Here is a 23,934-nt window from a genome sequence, read left to right on the forward strand (position 1 = left end):
TCATAATTGTGCTGAGGAGAACACAAGACAATCCCAAAACCCCCAAATTAATGTCTGTAACCATTTAGTAAGAAGTGCACATGCAAAAGATGGCCCAAAGACAGTTTAGTTTTCTAAGGTGTATTTGTTTCAAGCAAGTTCAAATGTGGGATCTACAGGTTCAGTTTAATGTTTTCTTCTTCATAACAAACCCATTGTTTCTGTTCTTCACATGGTCCATACAAGCTTTATTGTATTAAATATAATCAAAGCAAGGAGTAGGGTCAATGACTGGTCATGATTGTTTTCGGTAATTATTGCACAGCTAATTGGCTATTAACATCATTGCCTTGTTAACACGCATCCTACAGGAGGAAGTAGCTCTTGAAGGCATTGAAGGCACTAAACTTGCTTCATTTGAAAACAAGAAAAACCTTGTTACTTAGACATCCACATCTGCCATTGCTCTCTGTAGAGGATCCACAGCCCAGTAGTCATCGTCCCAGCCCAGGAACCAGCCGGAGAAGGTTGGCGGCTCAAAGCCCTGCTTAACGACCGTGACCGGAGTCCTCTTATCCCGGCTGGCCGGATCCGTTTCAATGTACCGTTTAGCTGAAAATGCACAAGTAGACAGAAATCTCATGTGGTGCAAGAGCTGAAACAGCTAATTGTAGCTCAATGGATGCTCGAGATACAACTTAATTTAAACAGAAAACCACAAAATTTCACTCTGTTTTTGTCTACACCTGGTAGAAGACTGGCACTTGTTTGTAGAAATACAGTGGCAGCTTCACCCATTTACCCACAGCAGGGTAATTTTTCAGTGTCTGAACATGGCACCTCTTTATGCTGATCTTGGGGATGCTCCTTTTCTTGAGAGATGTGACCTCTCTGACTCATCCCAACAGTGAATTTTATGCAGTGATTAAGATACAGTTCTCGGTATGTTAAATAGCCTGCCTTATGATCAGATAGTGGGAAAATAAGAAATGGTTAGTTCAGAGAGGAAAATGTGACATTACCCGATTTCAAAGCCTCAGTCTTTTCTTCTTCTTGGGCATCTTTCCCAATCCATACAAAGACCTAAAGATAAGAGAAACCATATGAATTATGTCATAGAATGTCAGCAACAATCAATCTATTTATGGAAGAAGATAATTTAGATAAAGTCTCAGTGAACAGAGCATGACACGGGACAACATATTCACGTTGGGGTGCCTGCATTGCTGACCTATGTGACTAGAGCTATTGGTAGATAACAAGAAGCTTTTTAACTGCGTTTTATCTACAGAAATGATAGATCCCTGAACAAGTTATACACTAGCTTAACATCAGGAAAAAGCAGATCTTTGAACATTTTTGCATAAAACATACAAAATTAATCCCTTCAGTTGCCTTTTGGTTGATTTATGTGCAATCTGATACTGAAAAATAATAGAAAATGTGTCGGTATCTTAAACTGCTGAATCCTAACAACGGTTCACAGGCCTCTTCAGCCGGGATGAGGATGCTGCCCTTGAGAAGTTTACAGATTGGGGGAGCACGTGTGATACAAAACCGCCTGTTTTCTTCAGTCCTTAAACTAAGCGGAGCAGCAGGACACCAACTCTGTTATAAAGTTCTCTTCAGTGTCACTAGTGAGGTGATTTGTGCTCAGGCCTGAAGATAAATGGACTCTACACAAAACAACTCTCCCAGCCATTGTAATTTGGGTCTCAGTCCAGGGCCAATTAGTGCATATTCTTTGCTCCTCACATCACTAAGTAAATGTGACATACCTGGTCCCATGTGTCAAGGAGCATAACATCATCTGTAGCGAGGTCGTCCTGAGTCAGATCTCCGGGAACTTCTTCAATCTGGAAAACAGAAGGTTCAGATGAGCACATAGTTCAAACACCGTTTTACCTTTACAGGAGAAAGTCAGTTCGCACAGGCTCTAGTTTCACCTCTTGTCAGTGAGATACATGAAGAAAGACTTTGGCGTGGTACATGACTGTGCAACTTGGGCTACGTCACAAAAGTGTTGTTAGACCACAGGACACAAAAATCAGTCTCTGTCTCTGTAGAGAAACCATCTTTCACTCATGCCCAGGACTTGTAACACTGCCTCTTGTTACTTGAAAGATTCATGAGGTAAAATTTGAGGAGTCCAAATGCGAGTTGTTAACCAGGGGAGGACCAGTTTGACACACAGCGCAAGAGAACCAGCTGCTGTCTCTGCAGAAAAACTCTGCTGATGCTTCTGGAGGCAATGCCGTGAAGGAAAGTAAAGTGTAACGGCCTCGTGGTTGTCTCAGAGCAGACTGGGACTGAGTTTCTCCCAGCTTTGCCAGAAGGATGTTGAATTAATTGACTGTCTCCTTAGATACTCACCATGAAGCGGCCGCTCTTGTTGGAACATGCAAAAAGACGAGGGGGGTGAGCATCCATCTTCTTGTCCTTCAGCCGGGGAGAGGTACGGTAGGGAGCTTTTCCACCCAAAGCTGCCCAGAAATTAGCTGGAAAACAAAGGAAAAGATACCGATGCTTCAATTATTCACGGAAATCACAGTGGCAGCATGGTTGGGTAGGACTCGAAGCACTCTTCTATGGCACAAAGTCCTAAAGGCCTACAGACATGAGTGAGCTGTTAAATATAAGGAAGATACTTTGGAGAAGCCCCTCTGTGCCCATGTCCACATTTCCTTGTTCGGGGAGACAAAAGAAAATATCCGTGAAATAATTACTGCAAACGTGCAGCTACACAGAAACCATCACGGTCTCCACCTCACCTGGCTCTCTGCCCTCAGCAACCTGCACGGGGCGAACTCCCAGTATCTTCAGCAGCTCTTGTGCTCCTGATTTCTCAGCATCGCTGGCTCCTTGGCCGACCCAAAGGTAAGCAGCGGAGGGAGTTTTCAGGACAAAGGCATCATTGGAGTTCAGCTGACTGGCAGCAGGATCCAGCTGAAAAGGAACAACACTGCCAGTGTCAGATTAACTGTTCTGTACACAGAGGCCATTATTTCAAAATAAAAATCAGTACCTATTGTTGAATGAACTGTAAAAAAGATATTCCACACAAGCATCTCAGGCTACAAAATATGTTGTATATTCACTTGTATCTGAGTCATGAGTTAGACCGAATCATGTGAGAAGAATAAATAGTTTCTGTGCATAATCTACAGATACATCTGACCTATGGCATGAAAGCTCCGAGCTGTCATTGTGCCAGTGTGTATGGTTGTGACAGGAGATCTAAGGACTTCCTGGGGCAGTCACTGCAGAGCAGTATCCCTGCAGCTGAGGCTGATCAATCATTAACGGCATTTCCTCTGTGTCAACAAGGACGTGCCATCTTGAAGCTAGAGCCTTAGGAAGTTGCTGCAGATATTGAACAGCGCTCTTGCCTCCCCTGTAGGATTCAGTCTCCCTTTTGTTGTTGCACAGGGTCTTTTTTGTGTGCATTTTCTTCCAAAGGAGTGGGGCTCTTAACCTATGTCCTGGCACGAGTTCTATTTGCATACAGGGCATTCAGCGCTTTCTGTTTTCAGCATTGTTGTCACACGGGCTCAGAACAAGTCACAATGGCCAGATCCTAAAGGTTTTCAACAGTTGGAAAAGCATCATAGTATACAGGATGCAACATCTAGTGGGGACTTCAGAGAAAATGGCTTTAATGTATTCAAGGTGATATTTATAAACTAATTAGAAAATAATTATTATCGCTACTTATCCATGCGAAAAGAGGAATCATGTAATAGCTTGTGAGGTTTGCAAGGTGTGTTCCGGTTTACATCAGAAAGCTCATTTTGGCCCTTGTTCTGTTCCACCGGATCATGTTCCCATCGGTCTGTGCATCCCCCACAGCAGCTGAGTCTCCACGTACCTCCACGGCTCTGGTAGCTCCCGAGGTGCTGGATCGGACCTGGAACAGCCGCGTTTCTGCGGGTGCCGTCTGCCCTCCTTCCCTAGACGTTCCACCCTTGTAAACAATCAAGGGCTTTCCACCAAACATACTCATCAGATGAGGTGGCTCTTTTCCTTGCACCACTCGTTTCTAGAGAAAAAGAAACTTGCTGTCAGTTTTAGGCTCCTGCGCAAGATATACCAGAAACAGCCTCTACAACCATCTTTCCAGATGGAATATTCATAGAGCACCCAGCTGGTCACAGGAGCTCAGCTATTCCATCCCGCACAAAACCAGACCTGCGCTCTCACAATGTCCATTTTGTTTTACCTGGTGAGGGATCCCCTGGCACGGAGCTAACAAGTAAGAGCCACAAAAAACCTCCTGTCTCATACAAGTCACTTGTAAAACTTTCCTGTGTAATAGCTGGAGTGTAGGTCAGGCACATGAGCCTCCATAACGCCTGCACTGTGTTGGAGGCTGCTGCTACGTGACTGGTTTTCTCCATTGCCAGTTGGTATCACACAACGTATGTATTTTATATATATATATATAATTTACTCGCACAGTGCTGGTTTGTGCTGGTTGAGTGGCTGTGTTTGGGTTTTTACCTGCACAGGGCTGCCTCCCAGCTCCTCATCCAGCTGGACTGTGAGGAAAGCAGAGGTTGCAATTTCATCCTGAGTTGAATCGGCTCCTTGCCTGAAAGACAAGGCAAAACTTGAGTTTTATTTTCAGCCCTTTCCCTAAAACCCACACACACACATTACAGAGGTCAGAAAGAGGTAAGAAAAACCTCTGTTACCAAACCCCTGCAGCTTTTCATTCAACATGAAGCAGAAATTCATTATCCTGTGTTGTAACACAGTGATTACAGAGGGAGATAAGAAGAGTTTCTAGATAATAGGCACAGATTCTTTACTATCTTCATGCCTATCTCCCATTATCTTTCTAGCAGCTAGTTTAAAAACACGCCTGTGGTACTGTTATCAGGAGCTATGCATGCAGCCCGGACGCAGACTGCATCCTTTCTGCTTTCAGCTGGATGGCTTGTCTGTGGCCTCTGCTCGCTGACCCGCAGGAACGCGAGCGCTGTGAGACTGTCTGCTGGAAAACCCTGCAAGGGCACCACCTGGCAACTGCAACAGTGAGACGCCACCAACCGAGGTGGCAGTGTCAAAAGTTAGTTACAGCCATCTCAAAAGATGGAGGAACTCTGTAAAAAGAACCAGAGCTTCATCCAAAGAAGGGAGTAAGTACTAGTAGGGGAAAAAAAATACAAGCACAGTAATTCCTCCCACTTTTCCACTTCAAATAAAACATTCCAGACCTCTGGTATTGTTTTGTTTGCAAGGGAAGGTTAGCCAGGGTGAAATTTTATCCCCCAAGGATCCTCTGTAAGTAGGAACCAGCAGTGATCCATTTTTGGAGAAATGCACTCTCAGCCCCATAGCATTTCCCAACCGGCATCAGGAAAAGGTTCTTACCAAGTGTAAATAATCTGTCCCTGTTTTCCAGCATGCTGGTAATTGTACAAGATAATATAGCTGTCCCCTCCATAGAACTGGCCATATGTTGAAGGATCCACTGGCACTTTCTCTGAGCCTTCTATTCTCCAAATCTAGAAAATGAGAGGAGCAGAAACATTCTGAGTTCAATGCGACAGCAGAATCAGCACTTTCCTCACAGAGCTCCTGCTCCATGTTCTTCCCCAGTTCAGCCTCCGGAGCTCGCGGTCCCGCAGCCCCACCTGCTGGGAACGCGCTGAGAGCCCAGCACTAACAAAACTGCAGTGCTGATGGCTCTCAGGCCTCTGTTTGCCTGGCTGCTCTTGCAGGAATGCCATCAAGCAGCAAAGAGAATTCTGGAAACCTTCCCAAAGGGACTCCGACACTGCTCACCTGTTTCCTGCCAGAGCCATCATCCTCCATGCCGTGCTGGGCAGCCATGGCCTTGGAGCTGTGCAGGGTGGCGGCATCAAAAGGCACCTTCTCAATCTTGGCAACATGACCAGAAACGTAAGCCTGGCCCAGTCCTTCTGTCTGGTCCCTGTCCCGCCAGTTCTTGAAGAATTGCTTAAACAAAGGTGTCTCACCACTCTCTGGGAGAACTTGGACCTGAAACAAATGAGCCAGCTCAACAGGAGCAGCCGCATCCCCATCCCTCGTGGCTCCAGCTCGGGCTGCTCCTTGCTCCAGGAAAGCCCTGACTGCATCCGGACAGAGCTGCCTGGTACGACTGAGATCACAGCCGCGCAGCGCTCGGTGCCGGGATGCGGTCAGTACTGAGAGCAACAGCAGGTCTCACCGACACCACAATCAGAGACACAGCGATCGGTAGCACCTCCAGGTATTACCACACAAGGCAGATCTTTTCCAGGAGAAAAGACACAGGACAAACTATCTGTTTGCTGCTTGTGACTACTAGTTTGAAGTGCTCTGCTTCTTTCAAGTCAGTGTTATACCATCTTTAAGCCTCTGTGTAACTACACCTAGAAAGTCCACACTACCCAACCAACAATACTGGTCTCAACATGCTGTGGGATGCAGAGTAAGTCTCAGGTGAGTTCTGAGAAAAGCTGAAGGGAAGCTAAGCCTTTAGAGTCATCTCCCTAGGAACAAGAAGGGCAGGCTTATCTACACCTTCTCTTTTTCACTCTTTGGAGAAGGTCATGGAAAAGGTAAAACTGTATCTGAGAGAAAGAAATATTAAATGTTAGTTGCGTTGGGGCAAATGCTACTGTAAGGAGAGTGTTAGTCCAGGAGCAACACTGTAGAAGAGCAGATCACCCAGAGCAGGAGCTACTTGACTGCTAGTGACAATCCACACGAGCTGTGCTCTGGGATTTTAGTGGCCTGTGTGGCTGAAAGGAACCCTGAATGCGTCTGGGGATTGGCTATAAATGGGCTGCACATCCTTACCTGCGTGTGTTTCGGATAACCCATCTTATCAATAAACTCAGAAGCTGTTTTCAGTGCTGCCTTCTTCTCTTCAGAGTTGGCACTCTTGCCTTTAATGAAAAAAGACAGAAAAGAGGTCAACTTTTAAAAAGTTCTGCACACCCAGGGAAGGAACTGTCCCAGCTACTTGAACCTTTGGAACAGGAGAAGGGCCCAGCCTCTCCTGCATCTCTACGGTACCTTTCCAAACAAAGATCTTTCCGTCCGTGCCATGGTCCAGGATGAAGCAGTCATCTGTACCCAGGGCTGCCTGGGAGAAGGGGTTCTCATCTGCCACCAGTGACACTGCCATGTTCCCGGCCCCGTTGGAGACCTGTGATAACAGTGTGGAGATTAGATAAGGCATCATCTGTCCCCCTCCAGCTTCATGGCGACAGTCCAAAACTCAGGGAGAGGAAGGGAAATAAATTTGAATGCATTGGCTACTTCAGGCACTATTGTTTTTCAAACAGGATACCTTTGACACAGCAACAGTATGACAAAAACATAACACTCCTAAGATTTCAAGTGCTTGTAGCAAACCAGATACTGCTGGGACCACAGAAAGATTGATCCAGAATGGTAAATATTCTTGGTGCACAAGCAGCCAAGAAATACCTTCTAAAGCAAACCAGCTACATTCAAGAACTGGAGGGAACAGTCTTGGTAACTGTGAACAGGCCTCCCTGTGGTTTAATAGTCTTGAGTTCCTATACTTACTAATGGATAAAGATACACACTACAAACCATCTTGGCAGTTATTCACCACATCATCACCAGAGACTGCTGTAGAGAAGATTCCTCCCAAAAAGTCTTGGACATTCTTCTACACTTACACTAGCTGATGGCAAATGGTACCTTCATCGCTTCATCATGCTCACTGGATGCAGAAAGGGGTAGATCCTGGTTCTCAAGCTCACTATTTCTAGTTCTTTCCTGTCATCTTCCTAACACACCACCTGACGACACAAAGGAAATTCCCTTTTATCTCCATTCGTTTCACTCTCTGCCTTTCCCTCAAAAATTTCTGGAAAGACTCACTGCACTCAAAAGTGGTGATAGAGACAACAGAAAGTTTGTGGGTATGCAGTGTAAGCAACCAAGGTTCATACATAAAACTTCATGAAAAGCTAAGAGCAGAGCGAGACAGAGCAGGGCTCAGCTCCTCGCTGCTATTCCAGCTCCAGCTAGTTGTGCAAACATCACTCCATTCTCCATGAGGTTAATCGTCAGTGTCCATCTGCTTTTTGTTACCTTATAGAGCTTAGCCAGCCTTCTGTTAGCGGTGTCAGTTTTGGTGTCATCGGAAGCTCCTGGTGGCAAACTGGGCTTTGGTCCCAGGACCTGTGAGAGAGAGAAAAAACATGACCAGCTAATCCAACAAGATCTCTGTTCCCCAGATGCTCCAACCACAAGAACAATTAGAAGAAACTTCTAGATCAACAACAGTGAAAATATACTCTGACGCCCCAGCGATGCAGAAGACCAAGGCTGCATTAAATTGAGTATTTATACCACTAAAACTCCATAGCTAATGACACACACAATACTGAGCCTTCCCACTCCAGCACAGACCAAAGGACAAAGCGAATAACCTGAAGCATTTCCTCCCGCTCTGCTCCTTCCTCCGAGACGTAGACCCTGGCGCGACCATTCCGCTCGTTGTCCCGAATCCCCTTGGCTAGCACAGTGGCCTTCAGCCGTTCTTGGCGGTTGCTGTTGGAGCCACACCACTGATAGATGTTCTGCAGGAAAAGAGAACGAGCGCACAGCAGTCAGAGCGGGACAACCCCCTCTCTCGACGAGCTGGCAGTGCGGCTGGGACTGGAAGACATTAGGCTGGCCAAACAGTGTTTCAGAATGCTCAACACTTGATATAGCTTCAACAGAGTGGGGAAAAAACTCCTTATGTGAAATAATAAGACATTTCCAGCCCCTGAAAGTCTGCTAAACCTGTCTTTTACACGGTACTTACGCTGCCCAGGTCAAGGATGAAACAGTCCCCTGTGTTGAAGCTCTCCCAGGTCACAGGGACCTCCGTCGCTCGGACTGTTCTCCTGCCTTTGACCTGCAGAAGCCTCTGCACGGTCACTTCATTGGGAACCACATGTTTGAAGCCAGAAGCCACACCACCAGCCTGAGGGAAAACAAGGGAACAACAATTCACACTCGTGCTGCTGCTTCAGAAAAAATGAAAACCCTCCTGATTTGCTGTTGGTGAGTTTTTGTGTCTCACGGGAGCGGGGTCAGCAGCAGCTTGCAAAGAGCGCTGGTTCGCCCAGGCCGGGCATTTGGATAGCATAAATCTATCGATACATCCCAGCTATCCATTCCCACAGTGTCTAAGGGACTCTGATATAATATAGTTGGAGATCTCAAAATTTGAATAAGATCACGGTAAGTTGAGGTATTAATAGGATTTAATAGGACTAGTGGGGTGAAGAGCATATTTCCATATGTATTTTATGTACTGCCTATTGGAAATTATCCCAACCTCAGGATTCACCTTCTCTGCAGATAATGAGATATTTGGAATCACTTATCAATGTAGAGAACAAGACTCATGTCAGTTATCCTCAAAAAAAACATAACCAAATTCAAATGAATGAAAATAACAAGAAATGAGTGGGAAATTAGCAAAACAGAAAGACAAGGAAAGTCTCAAACATGAGGAAATGGAAACACTTTGCAAGCATTTGACCTGATATCTCTTTTCTTGTGCCGCTGGATTCCTAACAAACACAACCGTTCTTGAGTTTATGTTTTTAGTTCTATTCCACTTTGCTGCAATGGCACGGAAGAGTAACTCCCACTACTGTTCATCTACTTTACCGAAACGTTACATATGCTGAAGAGGTGGGCTAAGCACCGAAAAGGAGATTGGGAAGGTCAAACTCTGTTATATAAGTGCGGAGAAATTAAATCTACTGGGTAGGTGTTTTCCATTAGCTCAGACTGATGTTTCTTCAATTCATTCCAGACATCTTGGGATTGTTCTTTCCTCTGCTTCTCAAAGAAAAACAAAATCTCGATTCCTAAAATTTCCTGGGGCTTTGCTTGTGTATCACTAACTCAGCCAAAGCTCTCCCACTGGGATCTGCTGTTCTCTGCCCTGTCAGTTCCAACTCATTGAAAACATCTGGCTGAGGATGGTTTTTAAGCAACTGGAAAAAGGGCAATTCCCATTCTCCTGAGAACTGGGCAGTGGGCAGGACGCCATTGAGTGCAAACTTGATTCAGCCTGGTAGCATGAAGACCTGGTCATCACCTACCTTGTACTTGATGCCGGATTTGAAGTACCCCAGGAAAGTTGAGGACTCGTGGCCTTGCACTTCACGATGCTGAACAGCCTTCCCGTGAAGGTAATCATCCATCTGGACAGTGAATATGGCAGCGGCCCCGCGCTCATCTTGAGAGCTTTCATCTCCTAAGAAATGAAAAGGCAACAACTTGGAGGGAATGCAGGGTTTCTGCCTCTAAACTGACCTGCACAAAAACAGCGGGGAGAAAGCAGATTGCTGGGAAGGTCAGCAGAATAGCCACTTTCAAGCTTCGCTGCTAATGACTCCAAACAGCCGTACAAACCGTGTGTTTTTCTGGCAGGCTCACAACACCACCGTAACGGCTGCAGCCCCACTGCTCCAGAGCTGTCTCCTTGATGCCATCACTCACTTTGCTTTTGCCATTTCCTCCTGTGCTGGAAGGAAACTTGCTAAGCAGCAAACACACAGCCAGGGAATCTGCAGGGACACATTATCAAGCCTTCTGAAGGCCGTAGATACCAGTGGGGCACCAGTTCCACACCAGTTTGCCCCTCTGGAGCAGTTTGGTGTGGAAAACCCACTGATAGATGGCAGATATGACAAGCCACCATGGAAGTATTTAACTATGCTTTAACTGTGATATTGTCAGAGAGTCTCAGTTTTGCAAGACATAGAGAAAGCCTTGCCACGTTACTCTGTGACATTTACTGCAGCAGGCCAGATCTGAACTTCAAGGGAAAATCCCACTGATTGAGTCAGGATAACAATCGACCTCTGTCCTTTCAAACAGAAAGAACTTCAGCTGCCCCTTTCATCTGAGATCTTGTCTTCTCCGTGAGCTCCTGAAGAACGGGGACTTATTCTGCCATCTCAATCAGAAAGCGGTATTTCTAGGTACAGAGGTAGCTGTACTCACTGTTGCAGAAACCGTTTCAAATATTTAAGGTAACACTATATGCACCCAAAACTGCAGTCCCGCTGTGCTGCCTGTCCTGTTGATTCCTGCTGGGCGAGGCCCAGGGCTGGCTCTGGGCTCCCAGCTCAGCGGGCGCTCCCAGCACACTCACCCAGCCAGAAGTGCAGGTCGTACTGGAGGTTCCCGTTCCGCTGCTTGATGGTGTTCAGCACCAGATAGGAATCTCCCGTGAAGAAGTCTCCATAGAGGTTTTTTGGCACTGGTACCAAATCAAATTTCTCAATCCTCCAGATCTGGAGGCCGGGTTCCTTCCCAGCCTTGGCAAACTCGGCGTGTTCCACCATGCTGACCGGCTGGGGGAGAGACAGAGGCTGGGGGTCAATACACACAGTACAAGGAAGCACTCCATTGCATATATTGCATCTGATCTCTTAACTAGTGTTCCAGGCAACAAGTGGCAAGTTTCCTTTCTTCTGCTGCACTGAATTCTGAAGGAAAAGCAAAAAGTGGGGAGGAACATCTCTCAGTTGATCACTGCTAATTTTCACTTCCCATCGACTCTGCTTCTTGGCTTATTCCCGATTCACTCTTTCTTAGACTCTCTTTTCTCTGTTACTCATTGATCTCTCCTGATTTTACTCTACATATTTTCTTTGCTAATTTATAGCTTTTCAATATGGCACATAAGTGAAAGACTAATCCACTTGTTGACTATTATTTTCTATAAATGCTTCACAACATTCAAGATTGTAGGAAATAAACCTCCTTTTAACTACACATGTTGCACATCTTGCACAAACTTTACTTACAATTTTCCTAAAACCTGTGTTATCTTATCCAGCTCTTTCTGAGAATGTTGTGAATAGCATCAAAGAGTTAGAAAATTAACAGGCTTCTTATATCTCTTCTGTTTTGCCGTTACTTCTGTGTAACTGTTCCCTTATAGGAATTACAGTGATACACACAAAATCCTGTCCCAAGGACACTGCAATTTGGGTTTAATATGTGTATTGTCAGACTAATGCAATGTATTAACAATATGCAATCCACTCTTTCTAAAAAAACATAATGAACACTTTTCTGTAACAATAGTACAAAATCATTCACTTGGATAATACTGAAATAAAACATTTCTGTCACATTGGCAAAGGAAGTTTGTCCATATATCACAGCATGCCTTTGAGTGCTATCAGATAACAGCAAAGAAAAAATTAAAATGTTACATTAGAAGCATCCAGTATTTTGACAAAGAAGATAGTTCACAGTGGATGATGGACGGAAGTACAATGCGCTCAGCTTTCAAGGCAGAAATACAGAATGTTACAAACTAGAAAGCAAAATAGCAGGTTAGCTACCAAAGTGATTCCTAAACTGAAATCAGATCTCAAACAAAGATGGCAAGCAAGGAATTTTAACATTATTACTCCAGTCAGCCTGACTTAGTTTCTCCCAAATTCCCACTATAAAACTGGACAAACTCCTTAGAAAGAGTTAAAAGAGAGTGTGACTCTTATAAGTAATTGAAAAACTGAGGTTTTTCAATGCTTAATTGTGATGTTAATCACTTACCACAGCTGAAAGCACAACAGCTGCTGTGACAACATATCCGAGCCCTGCAGCAGACATGGAGCTGACACCGTCCAGCCTCAGAGCCATTGTGCAAAAAAGGGCGAGAAAAATACAACCGAGGGCCTGTTTGCCCATTTCTACCAGCAAACGGCTTCTCCTTCCCCCGCAGAAGCTGCAGGGAGTCCCGGCTGCTCCGGCTCCTCCGCTGCCGGTGAAGATGAACCGCCCGGGCCAACCTTTTATCAGGGACAAACACCCACCCCCTCCGAAATACAGGGGCGGAACAGGCTTGTGCAAACAGAGCTCTTGGAAGTCTGAAAGATTCCTTCAGCCTTTGACAGACCCTTAATCCCAGCAGGCAATAAATCAGGACAATATGCTATCCATTACAACCCACGGCGGAACTGCGTTCCAACCAGCCAAATATCTACTCACAAGGCCAAAAAGAAAGGAAGAAATTAAGAAAGATCAGCAGCAGAGGCAACATCTTGTCAGCTGAAAACTGCAAATAAATGGGGAATTGATGAGATGCAGAGGACCAGCAAGGCTGTTTCCCTCATCAGAACACGGCTGCTCTGTTGTCCAAGCTGATGCGTTTTGTTTGGAAATGTCACCTTGGGAAACTCTGATTTAGTTAACGTGGCTTTGAAAATTTCCCTGGAAATTGTGAAGCTGAAATAGATAATAAAAACAATGTCTGAGCCTCGCTGGTGTTTCTGATCTCTGTGGAGGAAGTTCAGAGTGTCAGAGGCCTGAGACTCAGCAAAACAAATGTTGGAGCGGACGCCGAGGAAGGCGGCTGGGAAAGGTCTGTGCAGCTGCACCATACCCAGCCAGGGCTGGGTTGCATAACGTTACAAAAAGATGCATCTCTCCAAATGGAAAAATACTGGGGCCTTTTTATTAATAAATACCTGTTTAGTGCCACGCTTTGCCCAGCTTCCCAGTCTGAGAGCGAAAAGACCTGTGATAATCTTTGTTAGCATCCTGCTTTAGAGTATACTCTAATCTGCAGATATGTGCTCATAAGCATATACGATATTTTGCAAAAACAATTGAGTTGGTCTTGTAATTAACTTGGCATTTTATAAGTTTTGCCCTCAGTCCAAACTTGCATTGCCAATTAGTCGCAAAATGTAAACACAGGCAAAAGAGAGAAAGAGCTCCAATTAATCAATTGTGTATTATAGTGTTCTTCGGTAAAAATTAATCAGAAGCATGTCAGAAGGGAATAAGTGTAACATTCTCCAACAGCTGGTATGGTTTATCACTGCTGTCAGCAAATGTTGCATTGCTAAATCAAACCACAGCAGTGTGTGCTCTGGATGTTTGATTTGCCAGATGAGATTCCCGGGATCCTGCCGAAAAGGATGTCCTGCTGGAAACATGGGAGAATGGCACATTTCAAGCTGATGTTAATAAAACTGTCCAGTTAGTCACAGAAAGGGTGCGAGGCAGAGCCAACATCTTATGCAAAGGAAAGTTATTTAAGGAAAACAAGGAAAGGGCTTGGAATACAGGATTTCGGTGCAGATGGATCCTCTAATCGACACTTGGCTGCACAGTGATAAAAACAAGAACTTAGAAAAGAAGTCCAACGGCTTGAGCAAACAGTGGAAGACAACAACTTCTTATGGTATCCAGATGTGCAGTTAACACGATCACTACAGGCCTAGCAGAGAACGCCATACGATGGGGCCTGGCCTATAGAAACAATGCCAGGGCGATGCTCCTGTTTACGCCCCTGTCCCGCTGCGCATCGTCTCCAGGCTCCCAGCACCTCTGCTCCGGGACTCAGCACTTCTGTCTCCTGCTATCCAACCCAAAACACTTTTCTTATTCCTACCCTGCAACTCGTAATGAACAGTTCTCTTTGCCTCTCTCCCTAAGTACTTCCATTTGTGCTCGTTATGTGAAACTGAGAGACCCAGAGGTCTGATCGCTAAATTAACAATATCCTGATTTAAAAGAGACACTGTTTGTAGGGCTGAGGAGGCTTATTTTCCTTTTTCTCACAATGCATCAGAGAGGTAACTCCATCGCCCTCACATTTTAAAAAGCACTGTTCACTAGTTTACTCTCCTTGCAGCTTTTATTCACTAAGTGCCTACTTACAAGAGCAAAATGAGCATAACTTTTATTTTTTTGAGGTACAGTGAACTTGTGGCAGCTCACTCATGTACAGACCCCCAAACACAGCCAGGCCCGACCTGCCCGGGGCCCAGCAGCAGGTGGCTGCTCTCACTGGCAGCTCCGGCCTCCAGCTCAGGGTTCAGTCCATTTGTCTGAACTTGCTGCATAAACAAAGCCCACACAGGAGGCTCTGCAGCCAACACAATATTACACCACACAGTATCTAAAACACCTGCTGCTTACTTCTGGAACAATTTCTGCATTGCTAGATGGCAAGGGCTGTGGTTTTTTTAAATGGATAATACTTATAGAGAATCAAAACAGCTTGCAAACTGACTGAAATTCAAAAATATGGATAGAACAGTAAATCTTAGCGGAGTCAGTATGCACACAACATTCATGCTGCAAAAATGCTTCTTGTGCAGCAATCCTTATCATACCTTAGGGGCAAACAGTTGCATTTCCACCCAGCTGATTCTCTCTTTCCTTCTCTTTATTTGCCAAAAATTGCCTGGAGAATATGGACTGCACCAAATAAATAATACTATAGTTCATCAGGGAAATTAAGACTCTGTTGTCTGACATCATTCCAGACCTTCTATATCAAGCAGCAGCAGAAGTCAATCACCATCGCACTTCTGCTGCAACAACAGGAAAACCATAGGACACTGTGTTTTGCAAGCGGCAAAGCTGTGATTCCTACCAGAATGATCGATCCCAACAAAATCAACAGGTTGTACTTGCGCCAGTGAAGCAAGAGCTGCCTCCTCCAGAGCAGTGCGAAATAACGCTGCTGAAGAGATCAAACATACCACAAAGTAAGTTATTTCCTTGTTTCAAATTTCGCTATTTCTACACTTCTAAGAGAATCTGCACTTTCTGACTACCCACACAGCCTTTTCTTTTTCTTCTGATTCTTTGCAGACTCATAACAACTCTTGATGAATTCACAAAGATTGCGAGTGAACTCTTCAGAATCGTTCGGGTTCCAACAATAAAAAGCTCAAGACGCGATGGTGCATAAAGAGAAGAAGACAGTTCAGCCCAGGATTAACAGCTGATGACAGTGAACAGAAATACTTGCCTGTTCCTTATAGCCTTTTGCCAAAACAGTATATGCTATGAGTAACTCTTCAGTAAACCACTGAAAATAAATCTAGTGGGACTTGAGTTTGTTGCCAAGGTGATAGGCATTGAAAAATACCTAAAATAATAGATTAGATAGATCAGTTTCCAGTCTCCAGTCAGCCCTAAATTCATATACACATAAAACTCAAAACAAGCCCTTTCCTTCCGGCCCTTGGAGCAGCCAGTAAACAAAGCTGACTTGGGACCAGAGCAGATTGCCATGGAAGAGCCTCCTCCTCCTGCCCCAGCCATGGCAACTCCATCACCTAGTTCAGTTCTCTCTGAGGAGCAGCACAGTTAATGGCATCACCAGCAGCTGCATCTTAACAGACACAGCCAGCCGCAAATCCAAAACTGTCAAACTGGCATCGGCCCTTCATTTAAAATACGCATCCGATTCCAGACGAACTCAGATCAACAGTCCTGGACACAAAGTACAGCATTATCTGTACAACTGGCAAGCAGGTTTTTGCATTCATAAGTTAAAATTCCTACTAAACCACTTTAGCAAATTGGAACACCCAGATGAGTATTGTTCACTTTTTCCAGCTGTTTGTTTGCATTATGAGTCATGTCAGCTCTATTTTGGTCTCTCCACCTTTTGAATATGATCCACTTAGTAAACACAGAGGGTTCAGCCCAAAACACCAGGGCTGAAAACTTCAACACAAAAGCTTGTGTTTCATTTCAGCTGCAGTGATGCAAATGGGGAAGATTATTACTTACATGGGAGAAAATTTTGGAGGATATCCAGATCTCCCATCTGAAACACACCCAGAGAAAATCAGCTGATACAATCAAGTGTTTAAAGGCCCTACCTTAGCAGCATACGTGCGAGCTGAATCATACACCTAAATACACACAGCATAGATAAGTATGGATCAGCGGAAACCACCAACTGCTGTCATTGAGTCACGAGCAAAATGAATCCTGAATTATACTCAAACACAAATCATTGTTCAGTGCTGAAAACCTCTTAAAGGGGTGCTTATGTAACCTGTAAGACATAACCCAGTACGTTAAAACCTGAGTGCCTCCCCATATTCTGTCCCATAGGGAGATGTGGTGGTGACAGCCAGAACGCAGGATGGAGGCAGTGAAGACATGCCTGTGGTCAGCCGGGGAAATGACACAGATGTTCTTCCTCCTGTCACCAGGTCCTGACTGCGTGCAGGGGAAATGATCTGCAACTTTGTACAAAACCTTTTTCCCCCAAGAACTAGCCAATACATTCCTCTGTAGTACAGGAGCCTGTTCAATCCATTATCCATAATCCAAAGAAGAACAGAGTAATATATTATTCCTGGAGAAGAAGGGCTGGAAAGCAGAAGAGATGGTCTAAACCGAGTCCAAAAAGAAAGCATGAAACATGGCCTTGCACCGCAAGTGCAGCATCAGACAGGCACCCAGGCAAACGGACCTACAATAAGCCATTGCTACGTGTACAACAAGGGTAAGTATGTGCAAATATTAGGGCTGAGTATACAAGATTTGTGAGTAAAAAGCACACATGAAATTTTGTCTTCTGCCACGCTGGGCCGAGTCCCGCACAAGCCCGTTGCTGGGCTGGCTGTGCTGCAGCAGGAGCTGGGGGGGCTGCGCTCTGAGCTCCTCCCACACCAGCTCCATAAAGAATTCATCCTTCCCGCTCAAAAACCTCCACAACTCAAAATTAACAGAAATTAGTTCACTTAATATACATTCAGAACCGAAGTGCTTCTTCTAGACCAGGGCCAATGATCAGAACACAGGACACAGCTGAGGGTTCCAGCCCCTGCAGGTTTTTTGGTACCTGGATTTACCTGCTGCCAGGCAAATCAGACAGAGCTACCGCTGCGATCTCCTGTGCTGCCCCAGCACACACCAGCGCAGGCAGCGTCTGCACGGCTCCACCGCCCTCCTCCTCAGGAACACTGGGAGGAGACAGGACGCAAACACCCACTTATGGTTAGATCAATGTGGAGACACGCTGAGTTATTAGAGTTCCCCTTTCCATTTTGCTATCAGCTCTCCTACCGCATGCAGGTGTGGCCTCTGCATTAATGGCTCTGGCTTGAGTAGGCAGAACTTCTCACCAAAGCTATTTCTGGGCTCGGCAGCAGGAGCGCCTGGCACTGGGCACAGCCACGAGAGGGCAATGCTATAAACAGACCTGCCAAAATACTCCCTGCTTCCTCACAGTGCTCGCAGCTCTCCCTCTGGTGATTAACAGAGTGGTTTTATTGTATTTTTAGCAGGATTCAGGCTTCAGTGTTGAGGAACCACAAGCATTCTGAAAGCCGGCAGCCTGGAAGAAGGGAAAGTCCTCATGGTGACAGCTCTCATCGCAGCAGCCCCATCCATCCTGAAAGGTCCCGGGATGATTCATTTCCTCCAGTGTTTTAAAGACGCTGTTTTGAATTGTAGCTGTATTTTTACTGTGTGTGGAAACATTCAGTAAATAACATATGTTTAAGTTTTGCTTTTGGATGGCATCCCACAGACTGACTAGCTCCTAACACAGACAAACAGTTGTTTCTCCCTCTCCCAACGGTGCTGGGACATCAGCTGAGATCAGCTCCAGCTCTTCAGGTTCACAGTGGGAGGTAAATGAGGGACAAAAGAGGAGAAGAGGAATGGAAAGACCAAAACCTCAACCTGTAGTCAGAAAAGAATGCTTTGAAATGGGTAAAACGAAAAAAATAATCTTCAGAGTCCATACCATCTAACTCTTCCACCCAGTCACCATCACATCCCAAATTTTGATCTAAAAAACCTGATAACCTGGTTTGTGTATCCTAACCGAGGATGCAGTTACTCACCAAGTCCCAGTCCACCTCAAAGTGGGGAAAAACAAATAGCCAAGCTAAAATAAAGGTGATTCTCCAGAGGGAAGCGTGAATGGGCAGAAATCCCCAGAATATGAACCAAATCAGCCACTGGAGTGTCAGCAGCACCACCGCACTCCTCAGTGACCAGCACAGCTACTCCAGGCTGGCATTTTCAGGTTGCCAAGCACTGCAAAGCACCCCAGGAAAGAGCTGTAGAGCTCCATTTAACTCCACTAATGTCAGAGCTCTATTTAACCTTGCAAATGCATCATTGGTGGATAATCAGAGATAAATACCTGGCAATCCTGCTGAGAGTCTAAAGCTTACTCTTAAAGGCTGCTACTTCATTCCCTAACCTTTCTGGCCAGGTTTTCCTTCACCGACCAGGTGTGAAGTACTGAAAGTTCCCGTCTTATGAACACTGTCTGATCTGATTTCACCTGTGCTGGGATTTAACAGTGATATCACCAGGCAGCTCTTTTCCAGTGCCCTGGATACACACCTGGATCAGCAAATTACATACCCTGAGCAACTCTGTGCCATGGTGGATGTAGCAGGACCTGCGCTTATGCAAGAGAAGCATTTGCTGCTACGCTCAGGCAAGCAGCAGCGAAGCTGTATCTGGAGGGTATGAACACATCACCAAAAAAAAGCATCACCTAGCAGGGTGCCAAACAGCTAATGAGAGCCTGATGAATCTGCTCTGGCAATCAATGTAATTTTGCTATCAGGGAGCTGGAGACTGTAGGATGTAGTGTAAATATTGGAAATTTGCCAACATCTGTGACTTCTTGGGAAGCAGAGATGAGGCAGAAGCATATCCCCTGAAACCCAGGCCTGGTGCGTATGAAGTGTGCCCAGACACTCCTCCAGCCAGTTCAGTTACTTTCATTCTCCTTCCTTAAAAAGAAAAAAATCTGAATTTAACCTTCAGTTCAGGAAATCCCTAATCATGACAGTTCTTGACTGCCGAAAGTCACAAGGATAGACCTAAGAAAAACTGCCCACGCGTTATTGCATTCTCTTCCTTTATCTAAACATCGGCAGTGAGCTGTGGTCAGAGACAGACACTGCTGTACCAGTGTGACAGGTTCCCTGCTCCTGTGCCCTGAGCGCTCTCCCACTGTGTTGCTTTTCATACTATCATTGTTTTGTGGAGCTTCCTGCAGAAAAATACTTCACAAACCACCAAACCCTGGCTGTAGGCGCAATAGCTGTGCACTATCCCCACCTAGGGAGCTTGTGTCCAATATGGGAAAAGCAGTCCCAGCATGGCTTGTAGCTGAGAACTCCAGCAAGTTTATTGCTTTTATGGGAAAATAATTAATCATCCAGTACATTTCTTTCCAATTCCCTTAGTCTTCTTAGTGTCTGAAGTGATTAATTAATGATTAAGAGACTGAAAAGACAAGGACTTGAACTAATGCTGTGAGAAGCAGAACAAATCATGACAGAGGTACACAAAGCAATAAGCTGCACCAAAAAAAAAGAAGAAAAATTGAGGTTTTCTTCTTAATGTAAAACTGCAGTGACCTTTGAAAGCCACTGCACAAGACATCTTTTGAATCTTGAGTCTAAAAGGATTCAAAAGGGATTACAAGTGGACATATAAAATAACAATATATACAATTTTCTCTCCAGTTTAAATTTTTAGAAGGGATATCATATACCTGGTTTGGAGAATCAGACCACCACTAATCAACAGAAATAACACATAACTTGTTACTGGCAAACTGCCGTATCAGAATTTTCATGAAAAGCAACCAGGCAGAGCCATATTCAGAACTCAGTTATTCACATGGCAATTTCTAAATGCTATGAAAGCAAACAAAAAAACAAGAGCAGCTGCTTCTTCCTATCCACTAGTTAGTTATTGTGCCCAAGCTACTTTGTATCTGTGTTTAACCATGTTCTGCTTTACTGAAACCAACCTGCAACTTGAGCACTTCAAAAAACAAAACCAAAAACCCCTTTATTTTGGTCACAGGATTCCCAAGCAAAACTGGGAAGCGTCTGGTTTGTGAAGCTGCACATTCCTGTTCAGCATCCTCTTTCCCACACATGCTACTCGGTAGCAACCTAATGTCTGTGACTGCACTTAAAATGGAAAGCTTGTATTTGTAAAGCAAGTTGAAAGCTTATATAAATCCCGAGTAATAAAATACGTCACAGTGCTATTTTAAGATTGGTTTAGTTCCCACCAGGACGCTGTAAAACACCCAAACTACAACAAAATGTTATTTTATCTAAACTTGGGGTTGGGGGAAACATTAGCTCAGTATGAGGCACTGAAAACAGCTGCTGCTCCTTGTCCTGCAGAAAGGCTCTTACCTGTTCCACAGCAGCAGCATCTGGTAACACTGCTGACCACACCACAAACACAGCAAGGGGCTGAAGCACTCACAAAAGTATAGATATATATATATATATATAGGTGTCTACAAAAACAGCCTTGTAAGGGAACAAGCCAGGCAGGCAGTGTTTCAGCCGGAGCTGGCAGCAATCCCCCTCGGTAACTTTATCAGAACCATGAAAATGGATTGTGGAACACTATCGCACATCCCTGCTTTGGTGGTGAAAGGAACAAATTCACAAACAAGTTGGATTTGTGCCTGTAAAATCAAAGCTGGAGCTAGCATAGCATTTTTGCTTTGTCACCGTTTAGATATTCAGAAGCAGCCAAAGACTGATGGCTGGTTCCATTTCCCCAGTGTGTTCCCAACAGCGCTGGAATTTCATCCAGCTGGAGAGAGCCAGGAGACATTCTCCTCGGTACAACGCAGGTACCCAGCTCTCGCTAAAACCAACTGTCATCTAAACACTCAGATAACCACTGAAAAATCCCTCCCTGTATGGAAACACTCAGCTTTTAAGAAGTTCACCATCCAGCTATGTCACCCATGAGGTGTAACTGCAATTCTTGCCCTGTCCTCATGCTGAATCCTAGTGAAATCGCCAGAGATGGACTTCTCACCACTCCAGAAAGCCAGTCCTGCAAAGGGCCCATCAATTGCACAGATAAGCTGACGCTGACACCCACGGCTGGTGCGTAAGTGCAGAGGACAGCATTCTCGTTATCTGCTCCAGACGTGAACAGCCGAGTCCCCTCCAGAGCCTAAAACCACAGCAGAGCCTAAAACCACAGCAGAGCCTAAAACCACAGCAGAGCCTAAAACTGCATCTCGCAGGTCGGGATGGGCAGACAGGGAGGCGGCGATGCCAGCAGCAGCCACCCTGATGAACAGATATTGAACGGGGCTGCCTGCGGCTTCCCTCTGCTAGTGCTATGGGTTAAACTCAGATCTCTCACCTCTCTGTAGTCTGAGCTATGGAATAAACGATCTCATGAACAAGATGAGAGAAACCAGCTGAAACAGCAATGGTTGTGTGACACCTGTGGGTCCCTTCCGACTCAGAACATTCAATTATTCTATTTCACTTCGTTTGCCCAAAGGGATGTTACACAGTATCCTGTAAAATAGCTGGAGAAACCTGAAGGATGAGAGGAACCCCCACCCCATTTGACTCGGGAGCGGGACACGCCAGCCCAGCCATGCCGTACCCCAGCAGAATGAGTTTCTTTGCTGATAAACTTGCATCATGCAGAAAGCTGGTAGTGGAAAATGGAAATTGTAATGATCAGTAAGAAAAATAAGAGACTTAAGGGGAAATAATGGTAGTATCATCCTTGTTAGCAAAGTCGGATTTTTTACATCCCAAAGCAAAAAACATTCAAAGCAATTTTATTCAAAGAGGATCTACTTACTAATGAGGCCTCCTTGAAACAAGTCATCCCCATAACTTTTTTTTTTTTAAACACTCTTCCTAGGAAACATTTTAAATACGTTTTAAGTGTCTACATTTTTTGAATTTCTATTCAAATAGAGCTTTCAAACATTCTTCCCCCAGGCAAAGAACAAAACAAACAAAACTCCCATTGTTCCCATACAGTCAGGGACTTGCACTGTTTCACTATTTCGCCCTAATTCGGGAAGGAGTTGGGGCTGCCCAGGCCCCGCTGCCCCGGGTGGCCCCCGGCCCAGCCCAGCCGCTCTCCGGGGTCTCGGCCCGTCCTTCCCGGGGTCTGTCACTGTTAACGCCCCAGCCGAGCGCGGTGACTGTCACACGGGGACACCGCGCAGCCCGAGGCGTTTGTGCCGCGGGGAGTCCCGGACACCGGTGCCGCGGGGAACGCAGCGCACCAGGACCCGCCGCCCTCCGCCGAGGGGCTGAGAGCCCCGGGGCCACGGCCGCCCCCCGCCGGACCCCCCGCCCCGCATCTCGCGGCTTTTCCCTCAGCCCGGGCAGCCGGAGGGGTCGCGGGGAGGGGACTCCCCCTCACGGCCCCCTCAGCCCGGCGGGCTCCCAGCGGCCCGTCCCGCACCCCCGCGGGACGCCCAGCCCTACCTGTGCTGGCGCTCGCAGGATAGAAGCAGCTGCCGGGAGCGGGGCCGGGCAGGGCCGGGCAGGGCAGGGCCGGGCGGGACCGTGCAGCCCCAGGGGCGGCTCCCGCCGCCACAGCCCCGCCGCCCGCCGCCAGGGGGCAGGGCTGCCGGTAGCGGCCGGCGGGGCCCGGGCCGGGGCCGGGGCCGGGGCCGGGGGCTGTTGGCGGAGAAGCCCGAGGCGATGCCGGTCCCGCCCGTGACCTCCCCAGCGCCCAGGCCCGAGAGCCACCATCTTGTTACACGCGCGTTATCTCAGCCCGCCCGGCCCGGCCCGAGCTGTGCCCACTGCGGGGCTCAACCCCAGCGGTTGTTCCTTCGCTCCCGTTCTTGCCCACAGCAGACAGGCTGTGAGGCGGGTGACATGGCCCCGTCCCGGGGCCCGGCCGAGAGAACAGGCACCGGCAAATGTGGGGAAGCTCCGTGCCCCCCAGCCCGCTGCTCATCCTCCTCCACGCCGGCCGCGTGGGCCTCCCCTGCTCTCCCCAAGGAACATGGCGCGTTGAGCCCACCGAACAACGTGTCGCTTCATTTCGGTGCCGCACGAGGCTCCGCGGCTGTGGCCCTACGGGAGGCAGCGGTGCCGGAGACTTGATTCTCCGCCCAAAACTGGGCGATGAAACAGGAGATGAAGGCACAGTAAGCACTGCGAGGCCGCGGCTCCCACACTGCAGGAGGCCCCACAGGGCCATGTCTGTGGCGTTTGGGTTGTAAGCGCACACGGGGTCGATGCCTCTTCGCAGGGCGATACACAGTTTGTCTCTGAACTGGGCCCACAGCTTCTCCCCAACTCATCCTTCTCCACGTTTCTTTCATACCTTTAACATACCTTAACTTGGGTAAAGATATGCTGAGGTTCATTCTCT

At 46.5% G+C, this 23,934-nt stretch overlaps 1 protein-coding gene across 6 annotated transcripts; it reads right to left on the reverse strand.

Moving 5' to 3' along the window:
- Positions 1-104: 104 nt before the first annotated feature.
- Positions 105-23,318, reverse strand: GSN (gelsolin). 6 transcript variants are annotated; one of them, XM_065035525.1, is made up of 18 exons: positions 23,034-23,318; positions 15,392-15,481; positions 11,138-11,339; positions 10,080-10,234; positions 8,783-8,944; positions 8,403-8,552; positions 8,062-8,151; positions 7,009-7,141; positions 6,790-6,878; positions 5,770-5,985; positions 5,356-5,489; positions 4,480-4,570; positions 3,848-4,018; positions 2,751-2,925; positions 2,353-2,477; positions 1,758-1,835; positions 1,002-1,062; positions 105-591 (listed from the first exon to the last, which is right to left on the reverse strand). In XM_065035525.1, exons 1-18 carry the CDS (start codon positions 23,301-23,303, stop codon positions 422-424), a joined length of 2,562 nt encoding a protein of 853 aa, XP_064891597.1. In that variant the 5' UTR covers positions 23,304-23,318; the 3' UTR covers positions 105-421. The 6 variants fall into 6 exon arrangements, with proteins under 6 accessions (XP_064891597.1, XP_064891601.1, XP_064891600.1 ...); XM_065035529.1 differs by lacking the exon at positions 15,392-15,481 and adding an exon at positions 22,393-22,451 and having other exon boundaries at positions 23,034-23,096; XM_065035528.1 differs by lacking the exon at positions 23,034-23,318 and adding an exon at positions 22,393-22,434.
- Positions 23,319-23,934: the final 616 nt, after the last annotated feature.

The sequence above is a fragment of the Columba livia genome, chromosome 19 (assembly GCF_036013475.1).
Source record: "Columba livia isolate bColLiv1 breed racing homer chromosome 19, bColLiv1.pat.W.v2, whole genome shotgun sequence".
Lineage (NCBI taxonomy): Eukaryota > Metazoa > Chordata > Aves > Columbiformes > Columbidae > Columba > Columba livia.